General features: G+C 33.1%; 1 protein-coding gene across 5 annotated transcripts in view; it reads right to left on the reverse strand.

Moving 5' to 3' along the window:
• Positions 1-8,106: 8,106 nt before the first annotated feature.
• Bx (Beadex) overlaps positions 8,107-19,202 on the reverse strand; it is a 68,220-nt gene continuing 57,124 nt past the window's right edge. For 3 of the 5 annotated variants that reach the window (XM_068771625.1, XM_068771624.1, XM_068771628.1), the window contains exons 2-6: positions 18,380-18,538; positions 17,781-17,953; positions 16,467-16,592; positions 10,119-10,269; positions 8,107-9,265 (exon numbers count right to left, since the gene is read on the reverse strand). In XM_068771625.1, coding sequence (XP_068627726.1) covers positions 9,131-9,265; positions 10,119-10,269; positions 16,467-16,592; positions 17,781-17,953; positions 18,380-18,538 — 744 coding nt within the window. In that variant the 3' untranslated portion in view covers positions 8,107-9,130. The remainder of the gene's footprint in view (positions 9,266-10,118; positions 10,270-16,466; positions 16,593-17,780; positions 17,954-18,379; positions 18,539-19,202) is intronic. The other 2 variants (XM_068771626.1, XM_068771627.1) reach the window with 1 other exon arrangement.

Consider the following 19,202-nt stretch of genomic DNA (forward strand, 5'->3'; position numbering starts at 1 on the left):
ACTGCAGAAGTTTTTGGACAAATTTTATTTTAATTTTTGGGTGAAATTATACGTCTATGATTAAAATTGATTACTTTTTAAATCACTTGAATGTTATTTTTTAACATAGCGAAATTAGAAGCTATTAAATGAATTTGATTACAGGGAAGAACTCACTAAATTTCGTAAATTACTGAATATTATAAAAACACTGTATGCCTCAATTAACAAAAGACTTACAAATAAATCTTTTCTAGAAACCGATAAAAATAATCACATATTTAGGAAAACTTAGCTTTTTCACTACATTATACATACATCTATTATCGAATACTTGCTCCTGCTGGAAATTACGAGCAAAATTGTACTCGTGTGAATTAATTCTATTTCGTACGGTATTAAAAATTATTTTGTCTATCTTTTATGAAAATAATAAAAAATATTATTGATAATTTTCCATCCTAAATATTGTACGTAACCATCCAAGCATTAAAAGCTGGCGGGCGGGTTGTAAAAGATGTGGCGACGCGGGAACGTGGTAGCTCTCCGTCAAAGTTTTCCGAATAAGTAGAATTAAGTAAGGTTGCAAGCTTAACGCCTCCGCAGTTTGCTCTAATAGCATTAACAAGTTTCCAGACCGTATTGGGGAAACTTGAGCTCGTAATGTTTTTAATATCCTATGACAGTGTATCGATTCTTTGTAATTTTTTGAAACCATTTTTTTTTTCTTATTAACGAAGACTGTATTTGTTCTACAGCATGGTATAATATCTATAAAATACGAGATTTACACCTATGTACCTTCTCATCACGATCTCTGGAATCATAAGGTCTTGAAACTAAAAATATTATTCCTATTGCTGATAAGTGGTCTCGGCTATGCACGGGTTTTTATTAAATTCCACCAACAGATTGACGTGCATTCATTAAAAATGCATATATTCAAATTACTGCTCTTATAGATATAAAATTTGGCCACTTTTTTGGAGAGGTTAAAAATTAGCAATAATTAATTCACAAAAAGTAGCGCTGGCAACGCAATGCGAGAAGGACACAGCTAGCTGGTATATGAAAAAACGTTAAACATCTTGGCATAAATCATTAGTGAAGTAAATATATTAATACCTCTGAAGTAATAATTGGGTGCAACGTTTCGCTGTTAATTATTCGAGAAATATTATATATTTCTGCCTTTTAGCTATCGTTTTAGATCATCGACATGTGAACGAAAACATTGCTATCTTGACTTCGCATCAAGTAGGTATAGACAGCGTTGTATCTTAATTAATCACTTCCAAATATAAAACTGCCAGCCTGTAATAGTTCTGATTCTTTGCCGCTAATAATTGTTACCGTACCGTTGCGCTTTGATTCAAGATGACTATGTATTAATAATATTTAACAATATAATCTTCTTAAACTTGGTGTTGAAATAAAGCACACACGCTGCCAGTGATCTAATTAGATCCGCAAAAAATTGGTATTGTGTGATTCCTTTCAGCTGGCCTTTTGCCCAGTATTGATGGACTTCTCCTCACCGAACATTGACAATACTAGTAGACTCTTTTTAGTTCCCATATGTGAAGGCATATGTAAACTAAAGGCATGATATGTCAGTACATGTAAACAACAAATATTTTATTCATCAACTAGTCGCATGAACTTCCTTTTAAGAACAAGTGCATGTATTGGCAGGAGATTAAATTAATAATTCTACTAAGTAACACTATAATGCATCAACTGATACGCAACTTCAAAACTTGTGTCACACACAGTTACAAAACTATTAGAACGACAAGCACGTTCAATTATATATATATATACACATATAAAAGTAGTGATATGTATGGTAATCTTAGTGCAACTGGGGAATAGAAAATTTTGTCGTATATTTTACATACTTTTTGTCCTAAAAAGAAATTGAAATGAAAATATCCAAATCACAGGGACATTCGTGTAATGCACGGGACGGAGTAACTATATGGTATGATGTACACAGAATTTTGCGTTACACTGAATACAAAATTTAAATGATATTACATACAATATTGCAACAAGTTTCAGGTTACCTGTCATTATAATTTTCCCATAATTGTACTCGCGGTTTTCCTTTTATTATTTTTTGAGATTAATAATTAATCATGAATTTTTTTACTTTCGCTACGTTGTTACAAAATACTTATGTTTTAACATACTCTTCTTTAATAAAACTGTAATATAACCTTAACAACTATTTTTAATAAAGTTTATATATCGTGACGAATAAATGTGGCATTTGAAACGGACTAATATTTCATTTTACACTTAATACTTCAGTGTCGAATTTTATTAATTGTTTATTAAGTAAATATTTACAGTAAAGTGAACGCCGTATTTAACTTTGCAAGTAGTATATGTAAAAAAACTTCTTTGTTTTGTTGCCATGATTTAATACACATTTCGTACTATACTCAATTTATACAATAGTTATAGACCAAATATCGAGAAAAATATTTCAACGACTTCGCAGAGAAAATCAAGAAGAATAGTGTTTCAGAGTGAATTTTCTTTTCCAACTTCCGAAGTGTAATGGAATTGAAATGTATCTTAATACGACTCGATGTGTTTAAATTCCGAACGGGGTTCGCATCGGAGAACTGTTATGCATATTTTAAAGTTAAATTTACTTACAACGGACTTAAACACCGAATGTGAATTCAACGTGAATCTTTTTGTGAACTTCAATATGTTTTGAGATATCGTAGAGAATTAATAAAGTTGACTGTTAAACTACTGCTAGGAAAAGAAGAAAGAAAGCATTTCAATTTTGTTGATCACACTTAAATTTAAAAAGTAATTTGATATAAGAAAAAAATGACGAGATTTATGACTCTCGTTGGCTATAAACTATCAATAATTTATGGACTATTGATAGTTCATAGCCCAGCACACTCGAAAATTGAAGTGGTATTGGACAAACCACATAGCGTGCAGAACTGATGACTGTTGTGGCCTTAAGACTGGAGACAACAGACCGACTTACGCAACATAGCAAATCCACTTACATCGCTTACAGACAAGCTTCAAAATCACCGGTAAACACTGGATGCTAACCGGTTCCATTGGAAATTTATGGGATAAGTTTATGTCTAGTAGTGAACGTTCTACATCTGAACTGATGATGATGATAAAACTAATCACAATTTTCATTATTATTTATAACAAACATTTTACTAGCTAAATAAGATGAGACACGTCCTTCATTATTCTTCTAAACAGGAGCTGCAAAAAAGGATTTAATTGAAAAATTACGAATAACTTCCTTTTTCAAAAGCCTATTAGACACAAAAATGCTTCTATATGATAAAGTGCATATTGCTATTATCAGCTTCGCAGTTTACACAAAAATACGCCTACATAAATAATAACGGCAAATATTAACAGCAAAAATTTTGCTCAGGGAGAAAAAAGTTTTATAAACAAACTTACTGAATCAACTCAGTCATTTCAAAGTGTAAGTAATTAACACATAATGCTAGTTAGAAAACAAATGAAATTAATTCGACAATCCCATAAAAAGAAATAAGCAGTTCATGAGAGTTTTAATAATTAAAACTCAAATAAAACTGATAGCCCTTAGGGCGCATGACAAATTTAAAATGGAATCCCGTGCTCCCCTCGTCGGTACAATTTGCAACGGTAAACGCCTTACGATAACGTTTTTCTGGAGATCTTTCCTAATTGGATTTTGTTTATGAGTCATTTTTAAGAATAAATCCCTTGTTGGGGGTTAAGAACATAGAACAGACATTATTTCATTTAGACTCAATAAGAGAGAATTGAAGAAAAAGAAAAATGTTATTTATATTCACAAAAAACAATCCAAGACCGGGTATCGTGATCTTGGTTTCTTTTTCTTTTATATTTATAACTTGAATAATACACTTATAAAAAAAATTCAGGTGGCTGGGATAATGATGTTGATGATTAGCGATGTTAACTATCTGATCAACAAACAGAGACAAAAATAAAAAAAAACCAAAGACGTGATTTAATACTGTTTAAAATATTTCATCTATTTATTAATACTTTTTGCAAACCATAGACAATAAATAGAGGAAAAAAAACAATTCATATGGTACATGAGGCGGTCTGTAATCTATATAATATGTAACCTATCTAGTATTTTACTATTTTCAAGTTCGTTATAGGGGAATCAAAAACAAACATAAACATACAGAAATGATAAAGATTAAGAAAAGAATTCTAATTCAATGTGCTTTTTGGATGAACAATTTGAGATAAAACCTAAATTACTAACTTGAGTACGTTTAAGATAAACTAATATCGCTACTTGAACGAATAAGTTTTTAAATCTTCCTGAGACATTTGTTATCTACGGCCGACACTTACAAGTTCTATTTTATTTTAAGTTATTTAACAACACTACTCAATTAAGTTGATACTATATCAGGTTCAAGCAAATATATTGTAATGTACATTTCATTATCTATGAGAATTAATTAATTCTTTTTATTAATATTCACTATCCTTTGTTTTCAATCCTAGTACTCGAGATTTTATAATTTTTATAAAAATTATATAAAAAAATATAATTTAGATTTTATAATTTTATAAAAGTTACTTGAAATTGTATAGATAGAAATGAATTTATGTAGTAAATGGTATTTTGTTTATACCATTAATTAAAAAACCACCCAGACCATATTAGCCATCATTATAGTCATCATTATATTAGCCGACAGAAGCCCACTGTAAGGCTTAGGCCTGTCCTGTAGATCGAAACAATGAACGGTCCCGCAGAGCTCGCATCCAGCGATTTCCCACAACATTGGCTATGTTTGGGCTCACTCACAGCTCGTCTACCACCGGCTCATGATCGATGACACGGGAATCTTTCGGCTCCAACTACCATCTCTTGCACGAGCAATGTGCCCCGCCCCCATTACTTCAGTCGAGCAATTCTTCGAGCTATGATGACTTTGGTTCTTTATCTCGCAGCGAAACTCTGTGGACAGCTCTCTCAGTCGCTCTCTGGATAATCTTAATCCTTTTTATAATATCCAACGAAAGCCAATAGTAGAGTGTAAACATTATTTATGTACAGTGTATAAATTCTAATTTAGCTTGTAATTAAAATATTGTAATACAGAAAATTAAACTCTAAATGTCATTTACAACATATATGTGACATCTATGTATATGGAATAACTGCAGTGATGGTATCTATGCAGACAGCGTCCTGGGTGGCTGAAATTATGGTAGTGTTATAAGAGGATTGTGGATCCTCGGAAGAGTATTGGTGAATCGAGAAGTACAACAATCAATGCTCATGTTGATTCAAAATGTTTTTGAGGCTTGCGAGAAGTCACGTGACGTTGGCTTTTCAAAGCGTTTCATTGTGTATCGCATGAGATTTATCAATAAATTACATAAATTTGAATTCAAAAGAGACAAAATGAACTAAAAAATGTTCTCCAGGATCATTGATAAAATGGGCCTACCTTATGGCTCAACATTGGGACCTTTTTTATTCCTCGTTTATATTAATGACTTGCCTTGCCTTGTATGGGACAAATTTGGAATAGTTTTGTACGCAGACCATACATAATTAAATTTTTAAAACTAAGAGACGGCAAACGCTCTTTGAACAGTTGTACATTAGTTTAATTTTATTAAGTTATTACTTAACGAAATAAATCTAAATACGAATAGTCACTCACTTCACTTTATCACTTGAAGGAGTCGTCGTTAAAATCTATCGTAGACGCTACAAGACTGTCGCATTTTAATAACGGGATAAAACTTAAACGGACTGTATAAAAAGTCACTAATTTTTAGTAAAAATACCAAATGACTTTTACGAAACATTGGCACTAATAGGCAGAGTTTTTCTCTCTTTAGATCTTGTTTTTATAGGAAGCGGGTTTTCATCGACGGCTAAAAATCTGAAATTAGTGTGACAGAAACTGCTTTTTAAAACAGCCTTTATTTATTTATCATTATAATAGGCGTGCGTCATAGCTCGAATACATGAGGGTCATGCTAATTCAGCAACTTCGTTATCTAAAGACCAGAAGCTGATAAATATTATGAATTAAAAAGAAACAAAATATTTAGTATCTTATCGGATCAGTTGTTTACCTCAGCGTTACCCCCACAATCAAAGCAAACCTAAATATTGATGTAAACTAGTTAACTGTATTTAGATATACAGAGTAATTGGTAATAAATATAAATCTTTGAGCTTATTTGTCACCAAAAACCTTTTTCCAATCACCATGTGAAAACCGGTTACTCTGGAATATTTACACATCACAAATGTTTTTTTTTTTGTTTTTAAAACGTGTTTAATAACGAGTTGGTTATTAATTTGTCAAATAATACAGACGGTTCTCTGACGAAATAAAATCGCGAAAATAATAACGGAATCATTGAATCCGGCAGCACGCTCCTCTGTAGGCAATTTTCAATCTCTTTTCTATTTATGACAGTAATAAAGCGGCCGGGAAAAGTCAACAATCAATTTTGTATTTCAATTTATTCCCAACCATCCTAGTTCGTGCGGTGATAAGAAAAAGAAAAAACGCGTTCATTTGAAACGGAAATTATTGCAAGAAGCCATCAAGTGGTGTGCGCTCGGCTTCCTACGTTGTGTTCTTTTTTTTTTCATTTTCGATTTTTTCGTCGCACGGTTACACAGTTTTGATTTGTGGACCGTCGCGTCCGCCGGCGTTATTTTTCAAACGCCTCATTGTGCTGTTTACGCTCGAGAACTCCGGCCGCAAAGGTTCGTCGAGTCACATCACTTTTAACATTTCACTCTGATAAGCGTGGATACTCGTAAATACGCATAGAATTTTTTACCTCAAATCAATGATAAATTAGTACTGTTTTTGATAACTTTCATTTTTTTTTAATTCAGTATTTACTTGCGTTCACTTTATATCACTCTTAACTGAACAGGGTGATTTATTAATGTAAAAGTTTCCAAGCTGTGAATGCGTAGTTAACTTGTAATCTTTCATACCTATTTTCAATCACTTTGTACAATCACTCTAAAATTTATTATTTTCAATTGAAATACAACATATCAATATCTTCTAGATAATAAACAATAATTAATTTCAACGTGTAATAACCCGAATTTTGAAAATTCTTTTTCTTACTTTATCTCTACTTTTTTATCAAACATCAATTGACAACAAATCATATACATTCACCCCTTTAAAGCCTTTACACCTATAACCAATCATCCTATGACTACTAACGATAAAATGTATAATCAATTGAAGTATACGAATAGTTTGAAACATGACTTATTCCTTCCTCGATATCGATTTATTTCGTGCAATGTGCGAGGAAAGCTTTGTAATGGATTTTTCCTAATCTACAACATCATTGGCGGTTTTGTTTACTGTTGAAATTAAAGATGGCATCGATAACAATTCTATCAGACTGCGCTCGGCCGACAATGACGGCAGGCGGGTGCCGGGAAATTGGGGTGATTTTTCTCCTCTATACACATCCGTTTTACCTGTAGCGTTAGCAAAAAAGTTCTTTGCCGATAATATCTTTTATGTAAGTTATTTCTTCGTGTAGTAAAAATATTTACCATTTATTAAATAATTGTTGTGAATAACAAAAAATTATCGTACAAATATGAAATGTTTTTTGCTGTCTCTCCACGACGCGTCGTTTTATCAACAAAATACAACAATATAGCGGATGACATTTTTACGCTCGTGACATTCAAACGGTATGATCTCAATTTTGAAAGTTACCAAGCAGAAAAGACCTTTTCAAATTTCCGTTCACCTCTGCAAATGATGACGTCATTTTTCCTTCTATTATTCCCTTAGGTTAACGGGCAATATGATACTTACAATGAAACTTCGAATGTTATTCATTGTGATATTATGTTATTTAAGGTCATTGGAAAACCACTTCTTTAAGATTTCTTTTATTCGCGTTTCAAAGCAGCTGCCAAAGCTAATCGTAGTTTTGTACTTTAAGAGCCTTATGCACTATATTGATGTTACATATTAAAATTTCTGTTTATTAACCGCTATTCCGTAATATTAGGAATTTTGTTGTTATAATAAAAGAGGTTATATTGAACAAGGTTTTAATGGGCTACATCTTTGGTCAAATCATTGGTTTGAATAGAACCAGACACATACATTTAATAATGTACACAAATTCGCGGTCGGCCTGTGGTCTCAACATCTCTTTATTATTTAGGAATGCATATTCTAGCTAATTAAATGCGGAGTTAGAAGTAATGTGTATACAATACAAAGATCCTTTTAAAATATCGCTAAATAAACTAATTTGAACTATTCCAAATTATGCATTTCTTTTAATTATTTTCATAAACTATTTTTTTACATTTTGCTAAATTCAAATATTTCATATTTACCATTGTTTAATTATAATTAGATACAATAAACTACCTACATAGATTAATTATGTTATATACATAAATAATACACACATTTTAACAATGTTTATAGATAAACTTAACAGTAATTTACAATGTACAAAATAAACAACAAATTGAAAGACAGTCGACGAAATAAATGTATGGCTAGGCCAAAACATATCTTTGAACAAACTTTTAAAAATAATAGCATTTGATCGACGTTATTCTTTAAGAACTCAACCCTATTACGATAATACATAAGAGTGTTCCTTATCGTAGAAACTAAATAAAATTTTATAGTTACATTATTTACACAAACATCAATATTTTAGCACTAGAATACAATGACCGGCGGACTTAAACCCGCGTCAGCTTCACCGGCAATGCACCACCTTAATTAGAAATTGCCCTTCTGAGATCACCTTTCAAAGAGAAACGAATTATAAGAATATTTTAAGAAGATTTTAGCCTAGAAGAAACAGTTCATACTATAAATATTACTGACATTGTTAACTACCGAAGTTTTGGCATATTTTTGATACACATTAGAAACTATCGTCATATCTTCATCAGAACCACCACTTTTTATTTAAACAGTTTATTAATCACAAGACCGAGATTTAAAAGTTGCACGAACACTATCCTTTGACCGACACTTTCACTAATGTTTTAAATTCAGTTTTGATACTTGGCGTAAGGGTGGGCCGTATCTCACACGCGATAATCTCAGCTGGTCGCGGAGAGCCCCAGTGGCTTGAGGTGCGGCGGTGGAACGAACGCTGCAGGTGAGGATCCAGACATATTGTTATTCAAATCCCCAGAGCGGCTTGATCCATTCATTAGACCCATTGCGTTGCTTGTCTGTTAAAAAGAAAGTTTTAAATACTATTATAAAAACACACGAACATGCTTCTGGTTCTTTACCAATAAAATTCATAAAAACAAAAACCAAAATTCAAATCAGCTATGCATACGCATTCAGATTTTCATAGAAATCTCTGAACTAAATCTTGACAAAAATAAGATTTTAAAAATAAATTAGCATCAATGACCGATGTATTTACTACATATCAAATATTCTTTATCACTAACAGTGATACCGCCATTGATTCGTTAGGAATGTGCAAGTTAACCTAACAGAACTATCGTTGCATAAAAATTCTCTTTAGTGAACTATTCGAACATCAAACTTGTGATATAACAACAATTAAATTCCTCTTCTGTATAAGACTACATACTCGTATGTTAGTACTATTTAGTTACATAAATTTACAATGAAAGACTCTTGATCAATTTTTTAATTTACTTTGGTAATTTTTTGGAGCATAATGCAAGAATAGCATTTTTTTTTTAAAAATTAACATATCATTGCGCTGAAATCAATGTATTACTGGCAATTTGATGTACGAGTATGTTTTATGTTAAATAGTGACTACTAATAATCATTAAATCACATTATCAAAAAAGTATACTGCTTCTTTTAGACAAGATTTTATTGTGCTACCTAAACCGCTGTACCACGTCTTAGAGCACGCGGCGAGACGATATGGGGGAGTATTGGCCGCTCCGTTACGTCAGTTTATCGTCAAAACTTACGGCGACGGCGCTCTTGCACTTTTCATCTGTCCCTATCTAGCCGCGTTTTCCTAAGGCGCGATACAACGGTTTAGGTAGTGCAAAAGAAAAATTATTTTGTGATTAATAGTTCAATTACCGGAGGCGGAGAAAGATGAGTGGTTTGCCTTTTAAGATGAGCAAGTGGCGGTGGGTTGTAAGCCATATTCGCGAACACCAACCGTTCTTCGTAGTCGTACTCACAAAGGATCTTGTTTTCGCACAAATAGAAGCGATCGCCGACGCAAAATCTGTAAACAAATAATTCTATTACACTACAATATTGCGTAAATTTATAAAAACAGAAACAATGTTTATGTTAAAGATAAACCTTGGATTGTACGAACAATTAAATTCTAAATTAACAGTACGTTCCAGGGGAAGATAAGGCCGGATACGTGCAATTAATTAACTTCGAAATTTCCAACGATTCTGACGGATTCAGATAGCTGGACTTTGCACACATCGATAACTGTACTTGCTAGTCAGCCAGACAGTCAGGCGGGTCTGTTATGAACGAAGCAAATTATGTATTGATAGATTTGCGTGGATACAACTCTATTTAATTGTACAAATAGTAATGGATTAAACTATTTTTAAAGAATTATGTGGTGGTGTATTTTTATATTTCTGACTTTTGTGCGCTTTGCTCCCGGTTTTACTCGTGACCCATACTACCTTAAAATAGTTTTATTCATAAATGTTATTCGCATAAATCTACGTCGTCATTCAAATAGTCACATTACTCCAAAACGTATGTGGTGTGTCCAATAAGAAACTTAAATAACAGTCTAATTACCTTACAACTAACTGACACTATATTCCTAATTATCAATATCAATCATTGCTACTTAATCTTGATTAAATATACTTAATAAGACTAGAGTTTGACTGTGATTACATCGTGATATTAGGTGTGAATACAACCTTAAGTAATTATATAAAAAACACACTAGTTACGGAAAGAAGTTATTCTTTCTTCATTTCAATACAACCACTTTGTATTCAAATGAAAACGCCGAAGAAGTATGCAACTCATTTGCTGTGCCCTTTAAAAATGCTTTCAAGAAATGTCCGTAATAAGCGGTTGGATACCCAGACTTCTGAGCTAGACAAATATAAAGTTAACCTAAATAAATTTTGAAAAAAAATAATACAACAGTGAAACTGGATCTCATCATATTTACAATCATGTTAACATAATGGGCCTCACTGGCAGGATCATGGTCACTCAACTTGCCGTGAAGAAGACTATGCCCAGGATTTCTCTATAAGATAGAATTAGGAATGAGGAGATCTGTAGATCAACGAAAGTAAGTAATAAAAAATAAACAAATAATAAGCCCGACGGCTTGGCAATCTGAAGTGGCAGTGGAAAAACTACACAGTATGTAAACATATAACAGCTAGGACCTTGAAGCTCTGGAGGCTGGAGATCATGGAACGGCGGGCACATGCCTATAATATGAACAGTTGATCTTTGTTAAAGTTATGATATGACATTATTATGCTATAGATATTGCGTCACAAAGTATCCGCATGTTTACGTCTTTAATATATATTATTTTCTATTTTTTAATAGTTTGCGTCTAATGTAACAACAACATGTACGGATTAAAACAAATAGTTGGTGTCATACAAAGAAGATAAAAAGATATTCTAAAATTATTTAAAACCTAAAGGTAATGTTCCTACTATTGCTTACAACGGTAGCTCTTCAATCCACAAGGCGGATGCATTAACCGGGCGGGCAGGGTGCATGAAGATCCAATTAGTAATTCTCCACGGCCGGCGCGGCTAATGCGCCCTATACCTGCGCGATACTAAGGTTTCTGTGTAAATCGAATACCGCGACGCGTTCCGTAACGTATTAGTAAACAACAAAAACTATTTAGATAGCATCAAGACAGAAAACAAGCCGGAAAAGTGCCAGAAACGTCGGAGGAATAAAATTTAGTATCAGGAGTGGAAAGGTCAGCGTGGGCAAGGAGCTGCGATAACGTCACGCGAGCGCGCATCCCTCAATGTGGCAAAACAAAAGGTATCGCCTTCGACTAGCCACTGGCCGCCGGAACAGCCGGTGATAACACCAACCTTATCTCCCCTTCTTCCCTCCCCTCGCCCCCCTCCGGCGTCTCCGTCCAACCCGCCAACTCTTTTGTTTCACTTGTCACAAAAATTAAGCGCAATAGCTCGGCTACAAATGTCTCTTTTTTAAGGGGCCAATTTCCACCGCAACTCAGTCGATTTCGCCGCTCTTAATTAACTTTATTTCCTGTTCTCCCCGTCCCCGACTTTTGTTTTTCGGGGGTTTGTACTTTTTTTTTATTTCGCTATTTTTTGTCTGCAGTCGCGTAATGGAAAAGATGTAGAACGAAATTTTAATGACTGGGTGCAAGTTAAGCTTTGTGCGAGTGGCCATTGTGTTGTGTCGCCGTCGACGCCAAGTTTGACGTTTTACGTAAGCGGACGTGTCTATTGACTGTTTCCCCTCAGCCGTAGAACAAAATCGTTTAAAAAGCAACACCGGTGCGTCAATCAGAGTATAAATAAGTAAAAAGTAAAAACTGTTTCGTAAGCTGATGTGGCTCGACAACTGCGATTCGCGACGATATTTAAACGACATCTATTAAATAACTTATTGGATTACAGTCTTCCTGTCTATTTATCGTAACAACATTATTATAAGGATTCTCAACTATGAAATGTTACAAGTTTGTATAGTTTTACCATGAACATGTATATGAGATTTATAACAGGAAAAAATGTAAAATTAGGGTTAAAAGAGTAGCTATGGAATTTGTCTCCAGATTTTTTTCGACAGAATCAACATTCCGTACTTGGCAGTTGTAGTATATGAAGAAAATTGGAACCAATATTAATATGCATAATTGCATATTTATACATGAATTAAATCAATGTGTCTTGACTTTTCTAAGGTACTCAGCAAAGCCTATTCGGAAGAAAATTGGCTCTATTGTATCAATTACTTTCTTCAATATTGTTGTGATGATGTATGTACTTTGAAATAAATAAGGTTTTATATACTCAATAAATCTTTTATTTTGCATACAGTCCATTATAAATTTTAAAGAGAAAATCCTGCGCTTGATCACGTATGCACTTATCATTATAATACATGACTCATTATTCCAGTAATATAACGTAACACCGACCTTGATCTCTAGCAAGTAAATCATATCACTGGTCAACTATAAAAGCTCAAAATGGTTAACTCTAAGATTTCATTTGAAATTTAACAGTTAAATAACTGCTGAGTTACACTTTTAGTTAATCTTAATGACTTAGAATTAGGTCCATAAACGACACAATTTTTTTCGAGGCATGCATCAAATTTTTTCTTATACCATGTAACATTTTAAAATAAAATGTATCTAATTTCTTCAGTATATTCACTCATTTTATCACAAATTAAACCAAGCGAAAGACTGCTCGAAAAAACAATTTAAAACTTGATTTGAAACTTAAAAATGTAACCCACAACCAACAACTAGTACCACTATAAAGTTTTTACTTGATGTTTATGAAAAGAATATTTCCTCGACCTAATACTTTCATTATCAGCTTTATATTGATAGGGCGTGTTACAATCAAGTTTACGCCTTACCATTCTCCTTACGGCATAAAAGTAAACTAGTTTATGCGCTGATTAAAAATTAACTACGCCTAGACAAACAGTGGAACGTTAAAATTTGACAGGACAGTACGACGTAAAATTTGTAGGATTATGTCTCGCAGGCTGACAGATTTGGACAAGTTGGCGGTGGATGCGTGACACACGGACGGCGTGCGATCAACGTTTCCGTGGCGCTGCGTCCGCGGGCAACCAGATAGCTGCTAAATAATTTACCCGTTTAACGATATTCGGCTCTGATATCTGCCGCCCGCCCCACCGATCCGACAGACCGCAAATTGGATTCAGATTTCTGCCCGCTATGAAATTGATTCGTACGTGATATTTAATAGTTTCGCCCGGCAAATGTTCAATATTTGTAAATATAAGTATGTTTATATAATTATTAATACGGTCTCGATTATTTAATTACGTTAAGTAAGGTAATTAAGGTTAACAAAAAACCGACCGTTTCCAAACTGCCCTTTTGGAAATCTATGAGAAACGCCTGACCAGCAGTGAAAATCCTACGACCGATGATAATGTTTATGTGTTTTAATAAATATTGATAAAGTTCAAAATTTCAAATGAGTTCTCAGAAAATAATTATTTCATTTCTGTCTTAGATCAGTATCCTACTATTTTTTAAACAGTGCTGGAAATAAACAGAGAAATCTTTGGGGAAAATTATTTTCATATTCAAAGTTTATTAAGAAGTTACATCTCTATTTAAGTGGGATCCATCTAGAATATTCTAGAAGCATCCCCCTCATATCGCGTTAAGCGTTTTGCAAAGAAATGTTTTACGAACTAAATCCGTAGTCGAATGAATATACAATTGGGTAAAACTGTCGCGCGAATGTTACCAACACTGGAAAGGTCCACAAGTGACGTATAAACCATTCAGAGCGACTCCAATCTTCGTGGCCTCTCTATTATTTAAGCGAACCAAGTCCGGTGAAGATTGCGTCTTCTAAACTATACCTGTACGAGTACTTACCAGTTCTTGCACAATCCGGACGGGTCGGATGAAAACATTAATTTACAGAAACTTGTGATATTGGAATGCATTATAGCAAAAAGGAAAAAAAAAATATTTAGCTAATAGAAACATATTCAATCATAATGGTATTAACTCCAGAATAGCCATAAGCAATACAGGATTCCATTTAAAATCGGTATACCTGCTTATACTCACACTAATTTCGTCCAGACTTCTGGTTAATTAAAAAAAAAACTTTGCACAAAATTTTTAATCATATAAAGTTTAAACTAATTTAATCGAGAATAATATAAAGATTGCTAACATAATACATTTAATAAATTTTTAAAAGGAAAATCGTGCGAATGCTTGCTTTAATAAACATATTCCATGCATTCGAATCTCCTATATACCGAAAAATTTAATCGCTGTCTTTGTTCCTAGTTCGTGCCTAGAATTCGCTGGATTAGCCCCACAGAAACTGTCTCTTTCGTTTTTTACATTTCGCTATATATTTTATCTCACTCGTAAATAGGGTATTCCTCACCGTACTTGTATTCAATCTAAGGTCCCAATTCAATTTTCACGGACACGGGCGCCGGTGACAAGTTACAAAATTAAACAAAGCAATGGCACGAAACAACTTAAATTTTCGTAACATACCGAGTCCAATTTTGTGTGTGTTTTTTTTTTGCTTTTTAGATTGTAGTGCTTGAGATCTTTAAGCGATGATAGAAGATTCTAATGATATACTACTCAAACTAATAATATTACTTTTTTATTTACTTATTAACAGTTTTAACTTACGTACTATTTAATTTTATTTTTTATTTGACTGGTCAAGATGGCGGGAAATCGATGGAATTTATGACATTTTGGCTGGTCACAGCGCAAGACCTGTCATCGTGGCGATCTTTGAGAGCGACCATTGCTTTGCAGTGGGTGTCTATCGACTGAGACAATAACAATGATGTACTTTTTAACAACTTTCTATTCATTTGTAGCGTATTATTCTCTAAAGAAGCGTTTAATTTTTAAGTATATTTTATATATTTATTAACTTTTATTTTAAGGTCGTAGTCAGCATAATTACGGCCAGCGTACAAAACTACGTAAGTCTACAAAAGGCAAACATTTTTATAATTGTGTATGTATGAAACTTATGAAAATGTGTATAATGACGTGCTGTATGTGAGCCTTAATAAAATAAAATTAAGCTGCAGGGTGGACCGAGGACATAGTCAGTTTGCGGTAAGTGACAAGTGGCCTCCTCCAAATAAAGAGGCCTATGCCTTGCAGTGGCTATCTATCAGCTTACATGATAATAATGATGACGAAACATATATACATATCGTAATAACGAAAGAAAATGCGAAAACAGCTTAAATGTGAATAAACCTTACAAATAATTGAAACATTGTCAATTTCTTTTTTATTTATATAATGGTCGAAAATTCTCTTAAAAAATCAGTACAAGCATTTTATGCTGTAACAAAGACTATCCGAAATATATATTAAAAATAACAATTTATTTTAGTATTTTAAATGAATGTAGTTTATAAAAATAATAATAATAATAAAATGGTAGTTTATTATCATTATTATAATAGAACTCAAAGAAGAGAATATATAAATAAAAAACTAATTAATAGTAATTAGTTATAACTTTATATTTATATTAGGCAATTCGTGGCCACTACATTAAATCATAAATATTAAAATAGAATTTTAAATAATCCAAGTGAAAAACATTAAAAAAATAAAATCCTTGCCGTTTGATGGTAGGGAATTTTCAAGGGTGACTAATAAAATAAAAACTGTTTATTACAAACCTATGATTGCACTGTTGACAAGCAAAGCATTCTAGATGATAAACATTGCTGCGTGCGCGCATCACCATCTCGAAGGCAGGAATCACCTTGTTGCATGCTGCGCAATACCCCGTGTTGCCAAACAGCCTGTCACAACAAGTTAATAAAAGTAATTATTTAAATATAGAAGCAAATTCGGGAGTTAAAAGAGATTTTTAGGAACCGAAAAAAAATTATTATAGTAGTAGTTTTTTTTTTCAACCATTACTATTGTATTGTAACTAGCATGTTGGACTCTTGTAGCAAATGGGTGATAAATTCACTAAAAAAATCGCATAAACATTAAAAAGATAAAATTGATATTTCTATAATTTTCATTCATGTTATTTTGCTTTTTTTGCTTTTATATGATTCAAATGTATAATACTCAGCTCTGTAATCACATACAACTTACAACAACTTTTAAAAATGAAACAAGATATTTTTCTAATATCATAACACATATAAATAATTGTTACGGTTCATTTGACACAAAAATCATAGTTCTAGTCTACTGAAATGCACAATTTTTCTATTACGTCAATTTTGTTTTATTATTAACAAGTTATCTAAAACTGTTTAAAGAAAGGCTAAATATCTATTACAAGAAATTTCCAAAAAATTAACAAAACAGTTTCCAATTACATTTTGAATTGATAAAATAACAATAAAATTTTTATTGGTAACGCTAAGTGCAGTAAAAATTGTATTCTGAGTCTGAAAATAAATTGAAATTCAGCATCTTTATCGTTCTGCATCGTCGCCTTCTCCATAACGCTATTTATTTTTAAATATCGAACAAATTGATTTATTCTGTGGTAAATTATTCTAAAAATTGTTTTTTTTTCAAGACACTAGAGATTTATCGGAAGTAATATTTAAATTTAATAGGTATCGAATAAAAAACTTAGGCTACAAGGTTATACCTATTCTCTAACTATAAATCAAATCTTTTTTTATTCAGATTTATTAATGCTTTAAAAATAAATCTGTTGAGGCAAACTTTATAATTATCCTAATGAAGGACAATTTGTTCTATGACATTTCGTTCGTTTTTTATCATTAATTAAAAAGAAATTAACTAGTGGACAAAGGAACCCAAGGCCGTTGGGGTCGAAAGGTTCGGAAGTGACAACCACGAATCGGTAGACGAGGCGTGGATTAGCTTCCACTACATCGACCGACGACATAGATAAGGTTACGCAAAGTTGCTGAATGCTGGCAGCGCAAGACTCGTCGTCGAAGCGATTGACATAATGACTAACAAAGAAAAGTCAATATGAAATTTAAATTTACCTCAAATAGTCTCTCTTACACAGAATTAAGTTGGCACGGGTGTATAGAGTTTGTCCTACTTCTCCAAGGCGACAGTCGCAACAGCCGCACTTAAGGCAGTCTTCATGCCAAAGCTGATCCAACGCCTTCAGTAGATAACGCTCAGTAATCACTTTACTACAGCCAGCACAGATCTGTTGTGGACAAAACTTTATTATATTAAAAGTAAATAACCATATGTCGTGTAGAAAAACTGATCGCTCGGATCTTAATGTTCTAGAGTAGAAACGACGATAGCCTTAGTCGTTGAAAAATGCTGTAAGCTAGTCGCTTTCAACCGGTTTTAATGGAAATCTATAGGCGCAGTCATTGCCCAGCTGTGGGTGTTCTACGTATGAAAGAATGATGATTATGATGAACCAAATAACTTAAAAATATAAATATAATTGATGACATGGTCATCTTTCCTTAAGACAAGAAAATCTTATTTCCTCAAGAAAAAGTAGTGAAATTTAAGTTCTGTTATAAAATAATAGGTTTTTTTTTAATAATAATTAGCGTAAAAACCTATTTATAAATGAGAAGTTTATAATAAAAAATATTAAAGAGAACGTTTTTACCTGTGGCTGCGGAGCTTGTTGCAAGGAGGTCGTGGCGGATGGCTGCGAGTTCGCAGGCAACGGGGAGGCACGGGACTCCTTGGTCACGTCCATAGCTAGCATGTGCGCGCCCAACCCCGGACTGCCGCTTGCCTGCTGCGGCGTCCGTCTCTCACACTGCTGACAAAGTAAAGGACTTAATTGAGGCTTCTTTTAAACGAAGATTACGCACAATAATTGCAGCAATTAATTTAAAAATGTTTCTCTCCTCTCTAACGCTCTTGAATTAAATAACACAACTGCACTCGTATTGAGCAATAGCTCAATCCGAGGACTCCTCTCAATTCTAATGTGACCACTCACTCTATGTAGTATTCGCCGAAGCAAGCAAAGAGTTTAGATGAAATAATTGGATATTTATTTTATGCGTATTTATGATGTTGATTTACGCCCGAAGACCAGTAAGCTTTTGTGATTTACAATGTATTAACATCATCATCAAAATTACAGCTACAGGACGTCCATAACTGGACAAAGGGCTCTTCCAAAGATTTTTAATAAGATCGGTTAGAAGCGGCCCGCATCCCGCCTCGTGGGTGGACGTGGAAAATATAATGCAATATGTACACAGTTTCAATGAATTTAATAACAAATTCAAAACATAATAAAAGGTGTTTATTTAAAAGTAAAATAATAATTATGAATCTATTTGTAATCTTTTGAAAAGCATACTTACGTTTTCGAATGAATAATCTCGAACGAATTAATCGTTTCATAAAAAGCTCCCGTAATTCTTAATAAAATTTCACACATTAATAATCAACGATAATTGATCTGATACAAA

Source organism: Battus philenor, unplaced genomic scaffold, assembly GCF_028537555.1.
Source record: "Battus philenor isolate CCGP_79_NKW_IND1 unplaced genomic scaffold, ilBatPhil1.0.hap1 SCAF_4, whole genome shotgun sequence".
Lineage (NCBI taxonomy): Eukaryota > Metazoa > Arthropoda > Insecta > Lepidoptera > Papilionidae > Battus > Battus philenor.